General features: G+C 35.7%; 2 protein-coding genes across 2 annotated transcripts in view; one reads left to right on the top strand and one right to left on the bottom strand.

Moving 5' to 3' along the window:
- The window catches only part of LOC6570009 (IDLSRF-like peptide), a 54,179-nt gene that overhangs the window by 23,683 nt on the left and 5,895 nt on the right, over positions 1–24,601 (top strand). Inside the window, exon 3 of the mRNA XM_001996215.3 lies at positions 17,361–17,489. Within this exon, the coding sequence (XP_001996251.1) occupies positions 17,361–17,489 (129 nt within the window). The remainder of the gene's footprint in view (positions 1–17,360; positions 17,490–24,601) is intronic.
- On the bottom strand, positions 19,881–22,179 carry LOC6569961 (putative mediator of RNA polymerase II transcription subunit 26). The gene is made up of 3 exons (XM_001996216.3): positions 21,875–22,179; positions 20,798–21,820; positions 19,881–20,581 (listed from the first exon to the last, which is right to left on the bottom strand). The coding sequence occupies exons 1-3, from the start codon at positions 22,112–22,114 to the stop codon at positions 20,324–20,326; spliced, it is 1,521 nt and encodes a 506-aa protein (XP_001996252.1). The 5' UTR covers positions 22,115–22,179; the 3' UTR covers positions 19,881–20,323.

Genomic DNA, 24,601 nt, shown 5'->3' on the forward strand with positions numbered 1-24,601 from the left:
TCAATTGTCGTGTCACATCTATCACTCATGTTTGTTCTTATGTCCGGTAACTCAAAAATGCTTACCACAGTATATGGATACTACATGAATCATGCAATTGTTGTAAAATGTGGAACCCAATCACTACCGACACTGCCACGCGCAGCATTCTTGTCCCCGCTCCCAATAAATAAAATAGCAAGATACACAAAAAACAGGTTTAATGGAAATGTTCGTGGTGGTTATTTTATTTAAACTAAATTAAACTAACAATCTTAAAGATGTATACTTTGAAATCTGGCTACTAGCTATTTTATATTATATAATTTTATGCCCGCACACAGCTAGCTACATGATGCTATCTAGTCGAGTACTTTCAATCCTTTTACTGCTCCATAAAATCGCAGCAACTTTTTACGACAAAACTTTATAATAATAAACGAAATCAAGCCATAGATATCTCCACATTTTTCTACCAGTGCAGCAGCGAGTATAGCGTATCGGATACCTCATACCTGGCCATCACCTGACACACGGCGCTTCCCTTAACTGCCGCCCGCTCTCCCAATAGTTTCCATGGCGACCTCGTCCACGTTCCCCGCCATTGACTTTTATTGTTTGTGAAAGCCAATGCAAAGTTTGCCATGGCTCAGACAACAACAGTTGGCCATTTTGTCTGCCAAAGATTTATGCGCGATTGCTCAAGTTTTATGTGTTTCGTAGTATTGCGTTGGCTGTGCTTTTCAAAGTATTCCCACTCCCTCCATAGCAAGGATGACTTCCTTGTTGCCTATCTGTCCCTCTCTCTCTCTCTCTCTCTCTCTCTCTCTCTCTCTCTCTCTCTCTCTCTCTCTCTCATTCTGCCTCCCTTCTTTATGTAATGTTTTTATTTTTTTCATTATGATCAGGGGGCAGGAATTTAAGTTTCTACGTGCGGGCGGCGTTTCTTTTATGACAGCGCGAGCGCTTTAATAGCAGGAATGAGCCGGACTTTAGTTGGTTCTGGATCCAACTTGGCCCAATGTGTTCATCCAGAAGAGGTTAAGGCGATACTCTTTATAAGACTTCGTTGCACTAGTGTTGGATTAGGCCACCATCAGAGCAAATTTTGCATAACTTACCTGACCAAGAAGCCACATAGCACTCGGGCTTACTTAAATGGTTAAATATTTAAAGTTCGTATTAAAAGCTCTGCATAAGTTGGGCCTCATTTTCTGAACTTCAATACCATAAGCTAACTAATAAATGTGGGCCAGACTCTGTCGATTGTTGAACCAGTAGTTTAGGATATTTTAGTTAATGAAAAAAAAAATCGGTATTTCATTAACTTTAAAATAGCTTTAATATCTGAACGCCCGTATGCCAATGTTTGAACACCCCAGAAGTCAGTATAAGCCCCGCAGGAATCAACTGAAATGTCAAATCAATACAACTTTGTTGACTAACCTTAGTAATCCTCAATGACAAATGGCAAAAACATTTAATTGGCACTCGTCGGCCTGCGGGCAGAGTGGTTCCCTCAAAATGTGGCAACCTTTGACCTATATCATGCGCGCTGAATCTACGTTGCGATCCGGCAATGACAGTCAGTAATGGTAAAGACAACTTATTTTGGCTGGGCCTTCAGGCTAATCACGAAAACCATTACAAAGCCATTAACTAGGGCAATCAAATGCATGCAAAAAGCAAAAGCTCAACCAGAACTTAATCTAATTTTAATCAAAATGGCGAACTGGAAATAATGAAGTTGATTTGTTAGGCGTAAATCTAAAGGAAAATAGAGCAAACAGATTCACTAATTGCCTGATAAGCTTGCGGGAAACGGAAAATTTGGCGTGAAATTTCGAGGCGTTCAGTAATCAGACAAGCAACAAGAAGGATGTTGTTTGGAATGATATGATAAATGCACGAACAAAAAATGTACTAGGATTGCCAGATGGCGCCTGACACGCCATTTGCCAAACCTTCCTCTGTCCCTAGCCGTATTTGTTCCCATTCCTGTTTCGATTTGGGCGTTTCATTTACCGAAAATGTGGGCGTGTTGTCGCCATTGTATTTGTCGTGCCGCAGCTGATAGCCTTTCGCCATTGATTGATTGATTTGCTTATGCCAAAATGAATTCGTCATGAATTATTGAACAAGTCTTCCGGAGCTAATTTCTTATGGTCCAAAACAATTGACGAATTTGAACAATTATCAAATGATTGCATATTATAGAGTAAATATTCGCTAACAAATAATGCTCTTTGACTAATATTGTCACAAAAATATAGGAAAATAATTCGACTATTAAATTTAAATGTTTATGCACTTATTTCAGCTTTATCTAAATCATATTATTGCACATTTTGGAGTATGACATCATGATATTTAACTAATATTGTTACATAAAAATGTGCACGGCTATCTTTTATCATTTGTATAATATGTGACTAGTTTAGTGCAATACTCAATGCCATGCAATAATATATATATTTTTGTGTGTTGAAATTTCTGAAATGTCTGTGATTACTCATATCTCACATAAATATTATACAATCATTTTAATAATAAATAGGGAACTTATTTGCGCTTCATTTTGACTTTCTTATGTAAAATTCCATAATTATTATTATGTGAAACTATCTAAGTAGCAAGCTGTAGATTGATGCCATTTCACTTTTGGCATTGTATACTTTGTATCAGTATTCATAAGTCGTATTCGAGAGCTAATCTCAAATTATCTTTACAAGATCTTTAGACAGTGCATTTCGTCATTGTAATCTGTCAAATAACTCCCAAAAATAAGACAATTTTAAATTTCACTATATGAATAATAAGAACAAAATAGAAAATTTATTATATATACTGTTGAATATAGCAAAACCAACTTTATATATTTAATATGAACGAAATATAGCCACAATTTTTACAAATGTTTGTAAACATAAACATTTTAAGTTGCATTTAAAATTAAAATTTCTTAATCTGTTCTAACAAAAATAGATAAGTGGCATAATAAATCTGGGTGCAGTAAAATGTAATTCATGACATTTATTATTTAATATTGATCTTTTTACATAAGCCTATGTCAATTTGATTTTCTCTTCTCGATTAACTGAACAGGTGCCGCAGCTGGTGCTCTACTCAGTACCCCCACACACGAGTTGAGCAAAAGCCCATGGGGGTCTCTGTAGAGACTGGAGGGAAATCGGGTAAAATGGAGTCGTTATCACCATGCTTTAAGGTGTTGTCAATGCATTTGGCTTGCACAAATGATTAATGTAAATAATTTATAAAGTGCAGTGTATTTTTCTTTAACACCTGTTCAGCCACTTGTTCGCATCGCAGCCACCTTAGTGCCTGTGTGATGCTCATTTCTGTCTGAATTTAATTTACATATTTACTTTTGTTTTTTGTTGCCATTTCCTTGATTTGTGGGAGGAGTGTGCGTATTAACCTTATCGCGAGCCTGGCAAATGCGACCTGTTAAGCTGAGCCCGGCAGAAAGTGTCGGGTTTTGCCGTTACACGTGCATGCAGATGGGATTTGAACGCGGATGTTGCGCTTATAATTTGACTGTGGGAGAATTTCTTAAAAATGAAGCACGAGTATTGTTGCCAAATTGATATGAGCAAACATAAATTGACAGCATGATGTATACCTTCTGGTTATCAGAGAGTTAAGCCATTAGGAAAAACAATATTCGAAGAATATTTGAATAGCAAATGTTTTATGTACTTGAAAAACATTTGAGTTTTGTATGCTTTAAGAATACAGTTATAATAAATAATTAACTTACTGTTATTGCGCAGGTCGAAGGAGCAAAGAGTAAAGTAATTTTATTATTATACATAAAATTCGAAAAGACAAAAAATTACTCGAAATGTGGCCTGGAAAATGCCGAGCCGACCATCTTAAGGGACATTTGTAATTTGGTTATTGGGGCGTGTGATTAGGCGCAGCTGGCAGCGAAAAAAGTTGCACAACTTGTGGGTTCTCTTCTGGCTTTTACCTTAACACCAGCAAGCCATGCTAACTAAGGAGTACGACAAAAAAGTTTGACTTAGTTGTTGAGGGGGAAGTCTTGGGTCTACAGCTCTTATGTAATTTGCGTTTTCCGACAATGTGGCGTATGATTAATATTTAATGCGAATTTCACTTACTGCAGACGCGCCACGTTCGACGTACCTTATTCAATTTCGTCGAGCTTGCTTCTGGTCTAGAGCCACGCCCAGTAGTATATTCGCCTTGAATACAGTCTGTCATGCTCGTGGCAGGTGGAAGCGACAGTGGCGCTAATCAAAACGAATGTTTGCCTCGTTTATCAATTACAACAACCGTTAAAATCAACAATAACAACTAGCTCGAAAGTAGCTGTTGGCTTAACGTGCTTTCAATTAGAGGCCTAAGTTAAACGAATGCGTCTGAGACCGCAGCAATTGGCAAATACGTGCGTCAGCATGGCTCAGAGACCTATGCGGCTTGGATGTGTGTGTGTGTGTGTGTCTGTGTGTGTGTGTGTGTGTGTGTGTGCTTATGCCGTTTGTTGTTTTTACTTATTTGGAAAACCAAACATTTCTCATGATTACCACTCATTAATTTCTGGCCTGCCGGTAATGTCCTGTCATTTGGGAACCGTTTGCAATGCGAAGTTGGAAAGTTTTGTTTGGCGCAAACAAGGAATGCAATGTTTTAGGGCCACATACAAAAAAACTTGATTGTTGACTAAACGTAAACTAAATTGAAAAACAACAGTTATCTTATGCAAGCCGAATACTAAACATCCTTATAGACCGGAGTTATTTTCGCTGTAATATACATATTTGCTCGGAATTAAAATTTGTTATTGTATAATGTTGTGAACTGCATTTGACATGTTTGTTTAAAGCAAATATTACAAAATGTTTCATCCTACGACTGATTGTTCCTATGACAGCCATTAATATTGGAGTACAATCAGGTTATCGCCGACCTATGTGCTGCCTTCAGCAGAAGGTCCGATGTATAGCAAGTTTTATCGAAGATATACATTTAGATATGTCGCATACTCATGGCTTTATCTGTGTGAATATAAATTAAATATAAATATAGCTTAAATAAATACTTATTGTAGCTTCTTGATTTAATTAAACTAAGTACATTACCGTGTTTTGGGTCATTCTGTACCAAAACAAGTTACCACAACATTGAAGTTTCGATTCAAATCTTTACATTTATTTAATTGCCTGCACTTAAACGGCACTACAGCGTTATGATGGCGCTGAAAGCAACGATGCCGTTAGCTTAAGTGACTGCCTGGGGCCACAGACATGACTGGGCTTTTGTTGCTCTGCAGTTCTATAGCATGGCCACATTCCTTAGGTCCCCCAAGCATTAATTAATTTTGCACGTCTTTGGCCATGTGCAGGGCTGGCTTAGTTGTGATATTTTCTGCGACAGCAGCTCAAGTGATAATTATTTAAACATTTTTTTTAAGCTGCAACGTGTCCGAAGACAAGTGCAAGGCCATTCAGCAAGTGACGTAAGAGAAATAGCCGTCGGCAATTAACTTAGAAAACAAATGTGTCAGCGAGACAAGGCAAGGTCCTTGGATACTTGGCGACTCGACCGCACAAATATGTTGACATTTGCTTATATGCTATACTTAGAATGGCACATTTGTTTACGCGTTCAAGGTGTGTGCGTCCTACAGAATTGTAATATACGCCAAAGTAAAGGCAGGCGAGATTAAGATATGCTTTATGGCAAGCAAACTACACTAAAAGCTATTAAGAACCCGCATTTAATCACTTCGTCACGATCAACAAGTCAGTAAAATGACATAAAAATTGAGTGCGATACCAATTCTATACGAGCTAATCCTCCACAAATTCAAGTCAGCTCCAGCTCAAATACAATAACATATATTACGTGTGAACGAGCCTTTTAATGGTCTGCTTGGTGTAATTAAAGAGAACTTTATGCCTGACATTCAGTCGGACAGTTTAGTTGCTCTTTAACAAACGGCATGTAATAAAATTGATTCACTCTTCACATTACTAGCGCTTCTTCTTCTCTTTCTAAAAAATGTAATAAAGTTTTTTCTCCCCATTAACAATGACAAACGAATAAAACGACAAGCAACATGACATTATAGTAAAAGCAGGAAACGGAAATTCCACCAATTTGATGACTTCCTTATGCTTTTATCCTTCGACACGGACACTTACTGGCAGCCGTATAATCAACACTCTCCCTCATCTCCTACACCCTCTCACTCTCTCTCTCTCTCTGTCTCTCTCTCTCTCTCTCTCTCTCTTTCTCTCTCTCTGTCTGTCTGTCTGTCTGTCTGTCTCTTTTTGTCACTCTTGCTATATCAGGTGTCCACACATTTGTTTCTAATTTAGTGTCACCTTTGCAACAGTCGCTCTGGGGGGCATCCACTTAATTGTGTGTGCTACGCTGTTGCATGTGTAAGTGGGTGAAAAGTTGTTGCAATGCTTTTGCAAACAAGTCAATTTTAGCAATCCATTTGGAAGAACACTATTATTAAAGGGCGAAACATGAGTCAACATGTATGGGGTTCAATTCAATCATGGCCTGACTTTATATACGATTAAATTGGAATAGTTGTTCTGCTAAATGTATGGGGAATATTCAAGCCGCTAAGCAAATCTATTTATACTCGTCCCAACGTTTCCATTTAGAAATGAATCAAGGCTGCTTAATCAGAAGAGTTAGGTTAAGTCGGCTGTCAGCCCTATGAAGAAGAGTTACTTAAGCTATTTTTTTCCATTTCAAAAAACTAATTGTTATGCTAAGAGTTATATTTGTTGTTAAATTACTGAATGGTGAAATTGATTCTGATGCGCAGATGAGTATTTAATTTTTCTGTTAAGTCTAAAGTTACCCGTTATTTCTTGCCTGTTTCTCTTGAGCGTTATACTACTAACTATTCCTGGCAAGAACCGTATCGAGCCTTTTTCATTTATTACCATTATCTGTAATTAATAATGAATTTTTAAACGCATTTTCGCGGTTTTCCCAATCTGTGCATCTTCTCCAGCAATCTTCAAAAATGCTCGTATTATTATTTTTATTATTTATTTGTCCTTTTTTCAAAATATATTATTATTACTTTTCGTATTTTTCTGTGTGGACTGATAGTAATTGACGTTAAATAAACAGATTTACTTTTATTCAATTCAAAAAATATGAGTGATTCGTACAATAAAATATGCCCTTCTAATTTTTCTATTGTTTTATTTAAAAAAAAAAAATAGTTGCTAGTTGAATTTAATACTCCATTCAAATTTCGCATAAGGAAAATAAAATAAATATTGAGCTTTTCTATATGTACACTATTTAAATTAGAATTCACATATTAAATGTGCATGCTCTGACATGAAAATGAAAATGTTCTCAAAATACGAGGGGTGCAAAACAAACAAGAAAATACAAACGAATATAGCTATATTACCATATGAATAATAATTTAGAATTCGCAGTTTGTGTATATTATGTTTGCACTTCTGGCCAGACATTTGCTTACCAAGCAACCAAATTTGTATTTTCGTTCTGCACAGTGACAAATGGGAACTTTGACTGCACAACTATTAAATATAGCATGCCCATTGTGAGCACATGCCCTCGATTCCAAGCTTCACTCAGCGATAGAAAAACCAACCACAATATAACCCCAACAGGACAATGACAATGAGAATTGTGAGTGGCGTTGGCAGTTTGGATGATTGCAGCCACAGTCTGACAGACACATGGTCGCTGAGCCATTTTGTAAATATTTTTGGGGCGTTCTGTGGCCCAAAATGGAGGGCGAGGCAGACTGTCCGTAAAAGGCAGACCGGCGAATGTGTTTGCTCGTATTCGCTTATTTTACTTTAATGACATGGTTTTGTCTGTTGCGTGTTAAACGATCAAATATACAAACAAAAAAATCATCGAGAATCCAATAACGAAAACAAACGAAATATGGTTGAAAATTTGCGGGTGGGTTACAACTACTACAAACTATTTTTGGCAATTTGTGGCTCTTCTCAAGAGCCAAGTGAACATTGAATTTAATTAATTGAAATGTTTATTTTAAGCATATTCACATACTTTTTTTTTTAGAAACTTTGATGTTAATTTGGTGGTGTTAAGCATATTTGGTCTTCACATATATATTCAAGTATTTTCAACACACAATATAAACTTTATTTTTTGGGAATAACAAGCAATTTAATATAATGCTTACATTATTATTAGATAAGTTAATTGTTTTAATTGCTTATGAAGTTTTCCTATGGTAGACTTTTAGCAATATCCTTATGCATGAGTATTTAATTACAGCCTTTACTCCAATTTTATTGTCTCGACACCTCCGTGCATGAGGTGTTGTGAAGGTTGATGGTATTCTTAAATTTCTTATAGCAAGAAAAATGCAAGTAGCAATAGCCACTTTAACGATGCATTTCCGGTCAAGTTCCCGTTGACCAATCGTCTATGAAAAAAAAAAAGCCCCCAGAACACGGAAAAGGAGCCAAAAGATATAATTGCCTAGGTTATGGCGTTTAAGGCTATATGTTTTTTTTTTAATTTTATTATTTTATCATCCACAGTTTTTGAGTTAGAGCCGTCAAAGTTGGTATTTATTTTACTGGTAGCCGCCTTTATCGATATTAGATTTGTTTGGCCACGCCCACACTTGCGCTCACAATCGCCAAACTCGATATTTCGAAAAGTGTAAATCGATAAGTCCGCATATTTCCGACAAGGTGGAAGGTGCCTTTCTGGTAACCTCCAGGGATCGGCATATCTTCCCCAATTTGAAAGCTAGAGTCACCAAATTAGTTAGTTAAGAAGTTACTGGTAACTTCCCTAAGAGATCGATAATAAATTGGATGACCACGCCCCCTCCGCCTACCTAAACCGATACACCTGTTAGTGTAAATCGATAATACCATATATCGCACACAATCGGAAAACTAGAGTCATCAAATTTGAAAGGTATATTGCTAATTATTGCTAATATTGCCTTTCAAAATCCGGGAAAACAAATTTTGGACCAAGCCCACTCCCGCCCATAAAAACGATAAAAGTCAATATATTCCGCAATTTAAAAGCTATAGTTACCAAACTTGGAATGTAGATTACTAAGAGCGTACTCCAAATATTTTTTTGACCACGCCCAGTCCCGCCCCCAAGATTTTCAAAAGCCTATATCTCCAGTAATGTAAAAACTAAAGTTACTTGGAGATTGAAAGAAGGATTACTAGGCACCTTTCCTTATAATTTTTTCGGTCACGCCCACTCCCGGCCTCAAAACTTCCAAAATCCCATATCACCCATAATTTAAGAGCTACAGTTACTAAACTTCGAACGGACGTGACTAGCTTATATCTAGCGCAATTTGAAAGGCAAACTTGGACATTATTTCTTGGCTCAACCCACCCTTTTCTTTGTTACTTGTTAGCTGCTGGTCTAAGTTATGGCATCAAACTATTTCTCTCTTGTTTTTTTAATGTAATGTTTAAAGATGTTAAAGAACTTTCTACAAATTAATACAATACAAACGAGTAACTTAAGTCCGCATAAATATAAGTATAGTCGTTTAAGTATTTTAACTTCGGTCAATCGACTTGTAGTATTTTTCTTAAATTTTTTATATGCCATTGCGTTGCACAGCTGTTATTCTTTGGTAGTACTTAAAGCAAATTGCAGTTCTGCGCACATCCGGCATGGCTATTAGAAAGTGTAATTTATTATTGCATTTTCACCGTTTTCCATTCGCTGTGGAATATGTTTTTCAGGAAATACAAGCGGCACTATAAAGTTTTATTTCCGTTCGAAAATTTACTTTTTATGTGCCATTAAGAGTGTAAAAGGTATGGTTCTGTTTTCATTGCGATAATTTTAATGAACTACAAATTCATCAAATAGTTGAAAATAGTGAAAAACAATAAATAGTTGATAAATCTTCTCTCGAAAATATGCATGATCAACTTAAAGAAATAAAAGATAAACATTCGTTTAAAAATGCAAATTACAATTACGATTCATGCAGAAAATCTCTTTGGAATTTATTATTGAAATCATATTGTCTTGATTTATTTACTTTGTTATGTGATTAACAAAAATTAATGGAAAATGTGAAAATAATTTCACAATTAAGTAGACTCAAAGTAATGTTCACCAAAGCAAATTAAATTTGATAATATTTGGATATCATTTTCAATCAGATTAAATACGAATACACAATTTTTATTTGGCCCCTTAATTAGTTGATTATCGCATTTTAATTAAATGTTATATTAACGAAAGAGTAAAATGACGTCAATGCACAAGTTGCAACTCATGCTCGGAGCTTTAGTAGTAGTTTAATTTGCAGGTCAGAATTATATTTCGGTATATAAATGGATATAATTAGTACTCCTGTCCAATTTAATTAAGTTTTGATGTTGATTGGTTTTTGATAAATTTAGTGGTGGTTTGACATATCTACAGAAATTCAATGTCGATCATATACATATATATTGACTTGCTCAATTTGTCGGAAGATATATTTTTATCATTATTATTTTTTTTTAAATTTATTTTATTTTATTTTGAACCTTTGTTCCCTTACATTCAAAATATACACTTATAATTTACTGCGCTTACAATCTCGCTTATATTTGTTAAAGGAACAAAAGGTAAAAAATACAAATATTTCTAATACCAACAATGTATTATTACTCTAATTTGAACCATATTTATTTGTCTATTAATAATATCATAATTTTAACAATTCAAGTTCGAACAATTCAAAATTCAAACACCTGGAGGGTATTTAATATTTTTAAAAATATTATTATTAAATCAGTTATTGTGGTTTAAAAAAAAAACTATAAACACTCAAAGTAAATATTTATGTCGGAATTTATTTTTATATATTTCATTAAATACAAATATAGAAGTAATGAGATAGAATTAACAAATTAAATATGAATATTAGTCAATTAATATTAATAAATAATATTTAAAAAGATGGTACCGAATAGGCGAAGTATTTAAGCTATTACCATTTACTGCCAATGATTTTTCGACTATAATAAGGGGTATAAAGACAGGAACTTGTTTTGTTCAGTTATTTTATCAACTGACTGTATATGATAGGGTGATCGGCCGTGGACAGCTCGAGTAAGTATCTATCGAAACACTGACACATTATTTGAGCTGCATTACTTAATAAATGACTGAAGCATGTCTGACAGTCCTGAATAAATTTCAGACACGTTGTCAGCTAGTGAAATTGGTTCGTGTACATTTTCAGTTGCCTTCGAGCAACCTTCACATACTTAATTTGAACACATATTCCTTTTGGTCGATGCCAATAAGTCTATTGTAAGGATGCATGTCACTGGGGTCTATAATAAATTACGTCAGCATTGTCGTAGAGAACGTGCTACTGCATATAAATGTGCTAATTTATAAGCAAAACAATTAGTTGTATGCAATCAAACTAGTTGAGCAAAGGCAACAAAGTGCTAAAATAAATACAAGCCACATGCGAGTGGACAAAACCTGCCCGAAAGGAGAGAGGAGAAGGAAAGTAATTTTCATTAGCGTGCTGCTTGCCTTTGGGTGTGGGTGTTTGTAATTATTTAGTTTATATTGCGTATACGTCATGTTGTGGCAGAGTATTGTTTGCCTTTCCCAGAATATGGTTTTAGCAGCAGGAAGTGCTCAGAGCTATGGAATGAAAACGATTCCCTTTAAATTCGATGAGTCATGTTTGTTGTTATTTTTCCACTTTTCTGTTGATATTTGTAAGTAAAGTCTTGGGCTAGTTTAAAATAATTACTCTGCAGGTTCAATTGATTCTGTTAATTTATATTGACATCTTCACATATTTTCAACATGTATTTATTACGCAAATTAATTTTGCCTTTCATTTAATATTAATCGTATTCACAGCATATTTTATGATGAAGTAATGTCTATAATCGATATCCTGTCAATCCACAATGCATAACTTGTTGCAAAGCCGCAGCTTCGTGTTATTATGTGCGATGAAACAAGCTCTTCACATTGTGTGACCTGAGACCATATTACCAGAAAGCCTGACGGGACCCTGAACACTTCTGGCAACTGGGTGGGTCAGGTGTAGTGCAATTGGAGCTGATGTGGTTGTGGAACAAATATAGCCCGACATACGAGATGAGAAACATATATTGCGTATACGCATTATGTCTCAACACTTTTCCCATTTCTGGTGAAGCTGATTCCATGCGTCTCTCATTCGTTCCATCTGGCTGCCAGTCACGTGCAGTTCTTAGCGCACAATTTTGTTTTTTTTTATGCTTCTGGACAGTGTGCAAAATTGTTCAGCTCCTCAACTTACATAGACAATACAATCTTTAATATTCGTTTTATCGAGACACAGTTACCAGAGGCTTCCACAGGTGCGTGTCGTCTCTCTTTATAGTCTGTGACACATTTGTGCAACATTCATTAAGTACGCCACACGCAACACAGCCTGGTATCCATTTTTATTAGCATCGTCTCTTTGGTTTCAGTGTGTGGTATGAAAAAAAATTCATGACATGACTAACCACAGTAAATTTTGTTACTCTTGTGTGCTCTGCTTCAGTGTCTCCGACCTCAAAATGTGACGCTTGCATCAGATAGAGAACAAATCATGATTATGCTGCCTACATTTGTACGGACTTGTTTCTATTTGAAAGAACTGAACATGTTTGCAGCACTCTTAAGTAAACACAGAATTTTAAATACTGCATAGTGACAAGCAAATATGCTTTGTTAAATGGTTTCGTGCATTTTACCATTGAGAGAGGCTATTTTTAGTCTGCCTTCAGTTCAAGCAATGAAACTTTTGATAACTTTAAACAAAACTGAGCTAGAAGGTTTCGCATGTATTGAAATGAACAAATAATAATTTTCATTTTTAAATATTTGCTGTACCTTAATTGTCCCATATAAACGAGGAAAACCATCTGCTTCAATTAAGTTGGGCAGAGGTCTATCAAAAGCCTAATGTGATTTAGGTAGCTTTTATGACAAACAATTTAAGCAAGTAATATACATGGAAAAGAATATACGTAGTACACTCCCCAGTCCGCTGACAGAACACTGAAAAGAACACCTAGCTAAAATCGGGATTTGACGATTTTCTGACAAAGAGTAGGAATCCTCAAAGCACATTAAATCCTCAAAGCCATAGCTTTACGTCATTGTTCTTATTTCTGTAACTTAAGTTTCTTAAGTTTCGGTTCTGAATCGGGATTTCATTTCCAGTTTGACACCCTGTTTACAATAATATCATTTTCAGATACAAGTTCTTAAAAAGAAAATTTGAAAATTAGTTTCGCTTCTGATTCTGAACTTCAATCGGTTAATTTTGACTAACGGCTCCGGTTTGATTCTCTGGTAGTATATATTAATGTATCGAAGCCAAAATTATCTAGTCAAGAAAGCTAAAATATTAGATACTTGACCCATCTTTAATAAATTGATACCATTTATAGTAATGCTTAAACTTTGCCGAACATTTTTAAAGACAAACTATACTAAACTACTAAGAGTCCACACACCTTATAAATAATATTTATGATTCATTTTGATAAATACATTACGTTGTGCAAAGAGCTATGTTACACTTACTTAAAATACTAAAATCCTTTTGAATATGACAATTTTCAAGTCACTTAGCTTTAGCTTAGTTGGCAATAATTTGCATGCGCAGAACCAGACCAAGTATAATTTTATGCCTGCCTAGCATGGGGCAACATTGGCCTTTGAACTTGGGACGTGTGAATATTACACATATAACACATTTCAAGCGCTAGACAACTTAATTTAGTTGTCATTGTGCATAATTTTCCAAAACATGGAAAATAAAATGAATCATTGTAAGTCGCCCCGAGCAATTCATTACTATTTGATGTTGGAACAATTGGAATTTATGTGCCGAAATTGCTGGGGTAATTGACAAGCCTAAAGAGCAGGGAGTAATCTCATAATTCACTCAGACGTGTTTATGGAGCGAACTGTGTGAAGTCAAATTGCAGCTAAACTTCACGCATCCAACGACTCGGAGAAAAGGTCAAAAGGTGCTGGCCAAATTGGCCAAAGGGTCTTGGTCTGATAAGGTTTCAGTTAGTGTCAAGCTGTCAAATCGTTTTGTTTTGCTCTCAATTCGAGGCACTTTAATGTTCATTTTGTGGAAAATGTTCATATTGTGCTGCATTATTAATCATGTTGTGTAACTCTCGGTTAATCAGCTTAGTTGCCTTAAGGATAACCTTTAATCAGGCATCAATTGATTCAAATGAAATTTTGTGTGTTTTTATAGGATTTTGCACTTATATCCTTGCTATTATCCATTGCATTGGGTCCACTTAGTGATGAAACCAAAAAGTAGCTACAACTACATCTACATAACATTTATTAGTGCAATGTGTAAAGTGTATCAAAATTCCAAAACGAAATAAAATAAATGTATTATAATCAAGATTCCAAGATGGAATTCGTTTGTTCTTTATGAAAATTGATATATATATATAATAATAATAAATTGAGATATATATATAGTGATTTAGCTGTGAGAAATAATAAATAAGAGGTCAGCAGTTCCAGTAAAATACAGTTTTCCATTCAGTTGTGTGAGAAATAGTAAACAGCCAATCGTCCAGTCATATTTAATAAATAATATCCAAATTTTTATCAGTCTGTCCATACATGTAATATATTTTAAGGGCAAATAAAAGGACAAATTAAATACGACCACCTAACTTATACCACAAATTAAAACAAAGCATTTCAAGTCACTGTATGAAATATGCATATATCAATAATAACATAAATGTAAATCAATTTTGAAAGGGATACATAATTGATAAAGGCAGTTAAAGCCAAAAAACATTAAAAGCACAAAATCAAGAAAACAAAACAAACATAAAAATCATTAAACAAAAGAGAAAAAAAAAACATTAACAGACAATCAAGGCAATTAATTTATTTTCATATTTCAAATGGTTTTTGGCCGGCACTAATTTGCACTGTTCATAAAATGCCGTAAAAAGCGCATTAGGAGATGATGAGCAAGGGAGGTATTTGTTTTTTATTTCGACATTGCTGGAGTTCTCGGGGGAACGATATCAAAATGAAACCCAAACAAGGGGCAGGTTAATTGAATTTATTGTTATTCTGGATTTTACTTGTTGTTATTTTTCGCTTTTTTGTTTTTTAGCGCTGCTTTCATGGCTAATATCCAGCGCCATTTGTTAACATGAATGTGCGCCGCTGAAAATTTGGTATTTTAATTTGCGCTTGTTTTTGTTTTTTTAAGACCTTTTTGCTTTTGTGCCGAGACTGTAAATTTTCACCATATCTCTTTTTCAGCAGCCTTTCCAGGCACGTGGCGGTCACTAATACATGGGTCTGCCTTGGTGTAAAGCTTTCCATGGCTTTTAGCAGCAATTTTCACTTCTACTTTTAGGTCTCTGTATATGATGGCGTCTGGCTTAGGTATTTATTTTCTTTGTCTGCCTGTATTGTGCGGGCAAAAAAGAGCCGCGCCACAAAGAATAGGTTTACTTTTCATCATCTGGTGATTGTCGTTCCGTGCATTTATTTTTATGGTGATATGTGGTTTGCTTTGGAAAAGATTGGTTTAAAAGTTATGCGTTTAAAATTACCTGCGGCCTCAACGCTAAATTCTGTGCGCACTGATCGAATTCAATTTACTTTCAGCATGAGCAAAATGCGCAAAGTTTAACTTTTTGTTTGTTTGCTAGGGCTTCCTCCTCAACCAGTCACTTGACAGTTTTCTATTAAACTTTTCCAAGTATTCATCACTCCGACTATCAAATGAGCATAGCAGCATCTTGTTGCCATTGACACGGACCAAAGTTCAGTTGTTGTAAGGAAAAATTTACTTTTCTTAAATCTCACTACTGCTTATAACGACTTCTTGCAAACTATTTTGCTAATAACAAGTAGGGTATTAAATCTTCAGAACCCCAAAGGATTCTTGATGTCTCGTTTTAAAAGTAGCAGCAATAAATACTAACATGCTGAAACTGCCTTTGCAATTCAAATTGATGCAACTGAAGGTGAGTGGCAATAAACTGTAGGAAAAGGAATAAAACTAAAAAGAAAGATATACAAATATATTTCTTATAGCTTGCAACTTGCAAGAATAGGTTGACTCGTTTTTCCAGCATTTTAGTTCTAATCATTGAGAGTAGTAGAACTATTAAATAACAGTTTATTACAAAAATCCTAATACATTGTGCAATAATGGGGCTTGTCCTTGTATTTATTTAATCAGTCGACACAGAAATAAACAAAAAGTAAAAAATAAATTAAATAGAAATACAATTATTATTTTAATTAATACTGACAGACCAGATATCACCGATCGGGTCACTATATGATATAGCTGCCATAGGAATCACCATGATATCCAAATCAAATTGACCTAATATGCGTATTATTGTGTTCCTTATGTTCGGATAAATATACCATCTAGATCGGACTAATATATCATACAGATTATAAAGGCAGAGTCGGTTGGATTTTTGTATTATACTCGTCATAAATGCTGCAAATATAAATTACTTATAAACTCTGTGAATCCCAGATGCAAATGATAACAAAGAAACCCACAAATCGAATCGGCAAACAAAATTGTAAACGAGGTAACAAATCCGCTTAGTACGCTTAAATACGATTACAATGCTACCGCTCTGTGCATCAATCTGCTATTGTGTTTTGATTAACAAACAGAGGTGGAATGGATTTAATTTGTAATATACGAATTGTACAAATTTTGGTTATGTTATGTTCGTTAAATTTATTGCCTTCTTATATAGTCCGTGGTTAAGACATTACAATTATGAAATTAATGTTATTATAACAGGTTACTTTTCGTCTAATACGCGGAATATTTCAAGTCATTCTCTTTAAAAAGACATCAAGATCGGACCACTATATCATATAGCTCTTATAGGAACAAAACACTTGTGTTTTTTTTAAATTTATAGTGAAATTTAGATTTCAGCCTACAAGGATATATAAAATGACTTATAATTTTAAATTCGATTTAATGGCTCTTTGTTCATATTGTTGTTCATATAAATAGTTAGAAGAGCTATAAATTTTGAAGTTGTGATACATTGATTTTTACCAATATTTGAATGAGCAATTTGCCATTTTTCACATCTAAGGCCCACTTATTGGTGATATTACATTTATGTAATTTGCAAGCCTTAAATTCGTATTAAATTTTGTACATAAAAAACAATAAACTTGTAAATGGTTTTTTAAAGGTAGAGTCTAGCATTGATATTTTCATTTTCGATTAAAATTTTATAACAACCTTCATGGTGCGTTTTGCGTTTCTCCTTTTTTCACAGATGCCTGCCATCCGTACGAGCCATTCAAATGTCCCGGCGACGGTAATTGCATTTCCATTCAATATTTATGCGATGGTGCGCCCGATTGCTCTGACGGTTACGACGAGGATATGCGCCTTTGCACTGCTGGTAAGTTTCAAAGTCATACGAGAGTTGACAATTTTCTCTGGCTTTCAATTTAAGTTTTCAGTTCACACACATGCACGCGTTTGAGCATACGTATATGCTCAGTTGGCCAGGATTTGGCTTGAATTGTATGCAAACTTGTGATGGACTGTCAATAATTTTGTTAGGGCCATTGGGGTTTCAGCTGAATCAATGCCAGCGAATGTGCAATTTTGATTTGTGAACGCTAGCTGCAATCAAACATGTTAAGGTCACATCACAAAATTGTACTCTTGGCTTAGCAGCTTGTTCCCGGCATGTATTTAACTGGAATTGAGAAATGTTGCTGTCGAGCAGCTCCCAGGAAATTAAAGGCCGTATTTCAATTAGGTCCTCATGCTTCCTCATGTCTCTGTGACATGTCAGGGACATGTGTACATGTGTCAAAGCCTGAACTGACTTATGTAGCCAGCGGGCAAATCGACTAAAGCTTAGCAACTGCGTAGAACATAAAACACTTTGTTGCAGTTTGCCAGATTTGTGAACAAGTTTCTTTGCGTTTTCCATTTTCTTCTTTTGGTTTGCTGTTTACTTAAATCTAATCAATTTAACAACGGCATAATGAAGCTTGCCAGACATCCAAAAAGTTTTCATTTCATCGTCCATTTGCTCATTCAAAGTTTCTGGCAACAATTTAACGTGTAAGGCATTCAAAAAAAAAACTTTCACAAGAACTAACCGATTTTTTAAATTTTTTAAAATTGTTAAATAGCCAATTTTCAATTCAGCCTGTCTGGTTGGGAAATGCTTTCCACACTTTGCTACTAACTAATTTAACTTTGGCATTTAAGTAAATTTAACAGGTAAAATGTAAATGAACCTTGAGCATAGGCACAATTGGCCTAGACAAAACCCTTTCTAAAGCTTAATATTTTAGTTTATTGTCAGCAAACCAGTGCCACTAAAATTGTTGCAGTGCTTATGTTGTCTAACGCAACACTCTGCTTGCCAGCATATTTCTGAAGCAATTATAGGATGCCTGGATGGAGGATCCATGGATTTTATCGCCACTTAGCTACCCGTGAACATGTACAAATGTTCCTATACTTCCCTTGTATTTTGTGAGCTTCATCCGCTTCTCTCACCATTGTGAATTCGGGGTTGAGCCAAAAATATACGCAAGAACTCCCGTTGCGGCCTTTTATGTATATATATATATGTACATGTTGTTGTGGCGTTGGTCTAGTCCTGTAAGCCTGTCATCTGGTTCTATTAACATTGATTTTTCCTTATAGCTTTGTTGTTGTGCCTTGCCATGTGGTTCGTGCTGTCTCCAACCGAACTGTGGCCAATATTTTAAAGCGACATGCTTCCTGCTGTGCAATGGTATTAATCTGTATTTTGTGGTTGTCCGCCAATACTGTTTAGAATCCCAGCTGTGATACTGGACAGACATGTGCTTGTCTTTGTATCCGCATTCTTGACAAAATAGTAGCAAATATACGTCACAATCTAGACGAAGTAGAGGACGGAAAGCTATATTCAATCGCTTGTCAAAAACAGGAGCTGTCGACAATCTTGATCTGAGTATCATCGAAATCTTCTTTTTTGGTTAACCTTAGCAAGATATGTTGTTTTTTTGCTTAGGCAATATTGTGTCGTAGTCACTTTTAGTAAGTTGTGGTCATAATCGTCTAGTAACTGCTACATTATAAAAAAAACACACAGTCTCAACTTCTTCGGGTCTCAACTTCTTTTCTTGTCATGTCTTAATAACATTTGGGTTCATCTCATCTTGTATTCTTGCGCACGTCATCAGTCAGAGTTTTCAATTACCGCAATGTGAAGCTGTCTAAGGTTCTTTGACATTCACAGCTTGATTTATATGCATATGTAGATATAAACGTAAAAATAAATAATTAATTTACATATATTCATATCGATTCCCAATAAAAATAAATTACAATTGTAAAGATATAGTCTACCAATTGATTTATAATATATTTTTAGATATTATTGGTCAACTGCGCTGCTTTATCCTGAACGTGTTTTTATATGCATCATGTATTTAATAGCTGGGCTTGAGGACTTAAGCAGTTTTACTTGTTTTAAATAGGGTTTGCTTCTTTTCTTAATTTTTCTTAATGGTTAATCGTTTCAGAACTAACTGAGAATTGTTTTGCAAATATTAGTCAATTCCCTTCATTAAGCAAACAATACATAGAGGCATCAAATCGACTAAAACCTGCTACATATTTGCCTTTCTATTAGGTACTAATGGGTTTTCAATGTGTGCGAAAAAGTCAACAATATTGCGAAGATAGCAGCAATTGTCTGTTTAGTGATATTACTTATGCAGTTAGTATATCATTCAAATAGGAGTATATATATAGCATATAGCTCTCGAAATATGTCTATCATTATCTTTCTTGTAAATGCTATATATAAATGCTACTATAAAATGTTTTGTTTCATTAGCATCACTTGTAGTTTGTTGACATATCCATGACACATCTCCTATCAGCACTTGGCTTATTGCTATTCTCGCTGTTTTCCAAAATTTTCTGACTGAATCAGCTGTTCTTTTCTGCCAGGTCATCAAAGCTTGAGAAAATCGGTTTGAATTTCGTGACGCTAAACAAGTTATTATTATTGTTGCCCATGTTCGAACTATTGACAGTTGGATTATTGAAAGTTGAACTATTATTAAATAAGTTTGATCGAAATGCGAAAAGGTCGAGACGTTAAGGTTGAACCGGGTCCGTTGAGTCCATTGAAATGGGAGTAGTTGTTTTCAGCGGCTCCAAAAATGCGTCGAAAAGATCCATCAAAATTATTCCATTGGACGCCAAACCGTACTACTTACTACTTCCATAGTTTGGACTATAATGTGTTCGTTCCTCGTTCTCAAAACCAGCTCCCGACCCGAAACCGCCGGCGAAAACATTGTCTGCCCTATTATCCTGCTGTCCATCTTGTGTGCCACTTTTCTGGTTATCATTCATTTTGGCAAGGAACAGCTCCCGATCATCATTACTCTCATTGCTATTGCCGTTGTTGGCATAAACAGAGCGCTCATCGGATTGCTGCCGTTCTTCACGTTCCCGTTTGCCAGCCTGAAAATAGTTATTCATGAACTTGGAATTGCTAAGCGCATTGCTAACAGTGTCTGGCAGCGATTTATGGGCACTGATGAAACTATCATTTTAGTTTGTTGTCTTGATTGCTATGGTTGCAGCTGCAGTAGTTCTGCCTTCAGCAACCGAATCGAGCTCCGGTACTTAGTTACAGTTATTTGCAAATATATTTTTAATGGACTCTACTTTGCTTACCGTTTGCTGCAGCACATCATCCACCTCATCATTGAACGATATAGTTGATATATTTTCCTGATTCGCCTTTCTCAAATTTAGTACCAGTCCATGGTTTGAAGTCAGTTCCCGGCTCTGCTGTTGTGTTTGCTCCTTACCGAAATGACTTTCACCTTCCTCATAGTCGGTATCACAGACATTGTCTCCAGGTTGTTGTTTCTGCTGCTGTTGTTGTTGCTGTGAATTCTGCATTTGACTCCCGCATCGCAATGCTCTAAGACACTTGGCGATGCGATGTCGCAGCTTCTCAAAATCGTGTTTATAGCTTCGATACCGAATGCGATCAGGATGATTGGCATTGGCGCGTTTCCAATCCTCGAACTGTTTCTCCCAGTGATTGAACAGGCGAACAAGTTGTTGCTGCTGTTGCTGTGGCTGATTTTGGTAACTGTTGCTGGTATGCCCAAAATGACCCCAACAATTGCTGCCACAACAACCAAAACTCAGTCCACCAAAGTTCCAAAAATTTAATGGATTATTGTAATTTTTAGCAGGCCATCTTCGATTGCCAAATTGATTTGCCGTATTGCTGACGCCTTCATTGCAATTACTGTCATTGCCTTGCCAGCGATAGTTACGTCCCTGGCCCAGTTGCCACTCCCATCGTGGACGCTGTCTGCCTCCCTCATTGCCCCGGTATAATGTTCCCCTGGACCATGGATTATGAGTTGGCATTTGCTGGAATCTGTCAGGCGGCTTCTGTTGCTGCCACTGGTTTGACATCGGCGGCGTCGGCGTCTGCTGTTGCTGCTGCTGCTGTGGCAGCTGCGGAGGCTGCTGTTGCTGCTGCTGTGCCAACTGCTGCTGCTGCTGCTGTTGCTGTGAAGTTTCGTGGTCGACTTCCGGCTTAGTATACATCTTTGGCTGTGCTATTATTTGACTAGGCAACTGCAACTGCAACTGCGACTGTAGCTGCCCCTGTGTGTATACGTGTGGCACAATTTGCGCATTGCTAGCTGCTCCAGCAACCATTTCCCACTCGTACTGCGTGAATCACATATTAAACGGCGTAAAATGTGAGTTCCTAGAACAACTCACCTGCTTACCATACTTGGCATGCCACTCGGCATATTCAAACTGATAGTTTTGCCACAACTGCCACTGCTGCTGCAACACATACTGTTCTTCCGGTGTTATCGTCGCATTCTGTTCGAGCGTGCATTGCTCTGTGGCGCCCATATTGTCTACTGGCGGCGGAGGTAGTGGTGCATCTGACGGCATTGGTGGCACTATTGTGGGCTGGGGCGTTGTTGCTGTCATCGACACCTGATTCCACATAGCCGATATATTAAATTCACTGATATGTGGTGCAATTCATAAAATGCGCAAATAATATTTTTATTATTCTCTGTAAAAGTGACAGGAAAAAAAATGACAATTTTACTTAAATTTAATATCAAGTTAAGATAATATTCTAATAAATTGTTGATATATATTTTTTGAAGTTTGTTGCTTAAAGTCTTGCTTCAAACTGAATATATAAATTCAGTTAGTTACATAAGCTTAACTGTGTGACAAATATTTCCTGGCTTTAAGGATTCCACATTTTCATACGTTATGCACATCTTTGTTTATATATCTATTAGAACACGAGTAACCTTTTGCTCTGCATGCCAACAACCAAACCAATTAGTAATTTGTATGTCGAGTATTTTTCTGTAGCATTGATTTATATAAAGGTCTCCACCACAAGCTTATACTTTTTGGAAAGGTAATTAATTTTGTTATAATACACAAAGGGAAATGAAGACAATCACAAGCATGCTCGATGCTTACATTGTGGTTATATGGTTTGGTACAGTTTGCGTCTATGTATTCTGTAGTCCTCTTCAAATATATTTGGCATGGACATGTCGTTAGCAGACATTACATAGTAATTGCATTTTTAAATTCATTTGTTGATTTCGATAGGTTTGTTGCTGACTAAAATACATTATAAAATTAAGAATAATGTAGTACTTTTCACTTGATTTAATTAAGACCCGAAACTAAACTTCGAGTACAATTTCGCCGAAAATTAATTAGAGAAAAGACTATTTTGCATAATGTTGTTTTTGCATAATTATGCCACGTATTTTAAGTTGCTTTTATTCTTTCTTCTCTGTCAAATCAAAGTTTTATCATTTATAATAGATTGATCAATTGTCCTAATATGTATATTGTATATTTTTTGTTTATTTCAACTATAATAAAATTAGTCGACAAATTTTAAAATACTCACAATATACTTAATTAAAATGTGAAATTTTAAAATAAAATATAATATATCTAGGGGTGTTAAAATATGAAATAGCCCATTTATTTCTAGAATGCTGAACAACGACTTTAATATTTAATAATTACTTAATAAGCTCTTGAGGATTGCATTCTGTTTGGGCAGATGCTGATTTATGGCCTCCCATAGAACAAAATAAAGGCGAACAATCAGTAAAATAATTAAACAAATTGCATGACAATTAAGGGAAAAATAATTAACTTTGCCACTATTGTTACCCAGTCAAAGCACGTAATAAATATTATACACAGTTTGGCAAAATATATTGTCGCTGGCTCGTTAGGTTGTTTCCCAGCACACAAACTAATCAAGTCCGCAAAGATAAGTTTAAAGTTACGCACAGTGGGCGAAACAAACAATGACGAAATTGTACGTATAATTGCGATTCCCAAGCAAACCAACGGTGCTGAACGAAACTTTAAGCACACAGCACTAATTGCCCCAATTCATTCGACTGAAACCTGAAAGTCACCAACAGGCCTTTGTCCTTGCGTTTTTATTTTTTATTACCTGAAGCCATTTAAAATGGACCCAAAGGGTAAATTGGCTTTGTGGAACACTCTATAACAGGTAGAAGGAGTATCATCTTCGACCCAATTAGGTACACATATTATTGATCTGTCTCAAATATTATAAGAGCTAGAGATTACAGATTACACGTCCACAATTTCATTTCAGTGTGTCAAACTTTTTAGAATATGTATTTAACTGTCGTCTTCAGGGTATACCGTTGTCGAGCTTACTTAACTACAGCATTATTGCGTGATTTTTTTTGATTCCGTTGCCAGGATGTGCGGAGTCCACAGAGTAAAGTCGATAGCATTGTGGCGCACATATTCCGTGGCCCATTGTTATGCTACAACAAAAAAACCAAACGCAAAAGAAAAAAAAACTATTTTTTAACAATGAAATCATTTAGAAAGTGTCAGGCTCAGTCGCCGCATTGCCCGCCTCCTGTTTCTTGGGTGGCCGCGACCTGCTATAAAGGTTTCCACCTCAGGCAATTGCTGCTGAGTTATCCAGCAGCATCGAGCGGCTGGTATGACTGGCTTTTTCATCAGACGGTGTCGTTAAATGCGTTCAAAGTGCTTATTAATGAATAATAATTGGAGAGCAGGCGCCACTCTCTGTGGCTTTTAAATGTTGAGCTTAGTAAATGAAGCTTGAAACCAAAATCGGAGACCATTAAAATCCATTTTCATTAGGGAATTGAATTAAAATCCAACTTATCACTAGAAAAGTTAACTGAGAGTTTTAAGTCGACTGCTTAAGAGCTTATTAACTATATTATTGATGGCAGAAATATCAACTAAATTGTCAAATGTTAGTACAACCCTTTTTAAAATGGCTCCGGATAAAAGCATGATTTTGTTTAGTAAAAACAATACTTTAGACCATTAAAAAAAGGAACAAGAGAAATGACTGCAATAACAGTATAAAAACTTTTAAAGCGCTGCATTCGAATACCCCTGGGAAATTAGCATAATTTT

Source organism: Drosophila grimshawi, unplaced genomic scaffold (assembly GCF_018153295.1).
Source record: "Drosophila grimshawi isolate 15287-2541.00 unplaced genomic scaffold, ASM1815329v1 contig_545, whole genome shotgun sequence".
Lineage (NCBI taxonomy): Eukaryota > Metazoa > Arthropoda > Insecta > Diptera > Drosophilidae > Drosophila > Drosophila grimshawi.

What these genes read in the sequence shown, in the direction of transcription:
- LOC6569961 (XM_001996216.3), bottom strand. Translation starts at nt 22,114, where the DNA reads ATGTGGAATCAGGTGTCGATGACAGCAACAACGCCCCAGCCCACAATA. An exon ending in ATGCCAAGTATGGTAAGCAG is followed by an intron (nt 21,821 to 21,874) that starts GTGAGTTGTTCT and finishes TGATTCACGCAG; the next exon opens with TACGAGTGGGAAATGGTTGC. An exon ending in ATGATGTGCTGCAGCAAACG is followed by an intron (nt 20,582 to 20,797) that starts GTAAGCAAAGTA and finishes AACTATTTTCAG; the next exon opens with GCTGGCAAACGGGAACGTGA.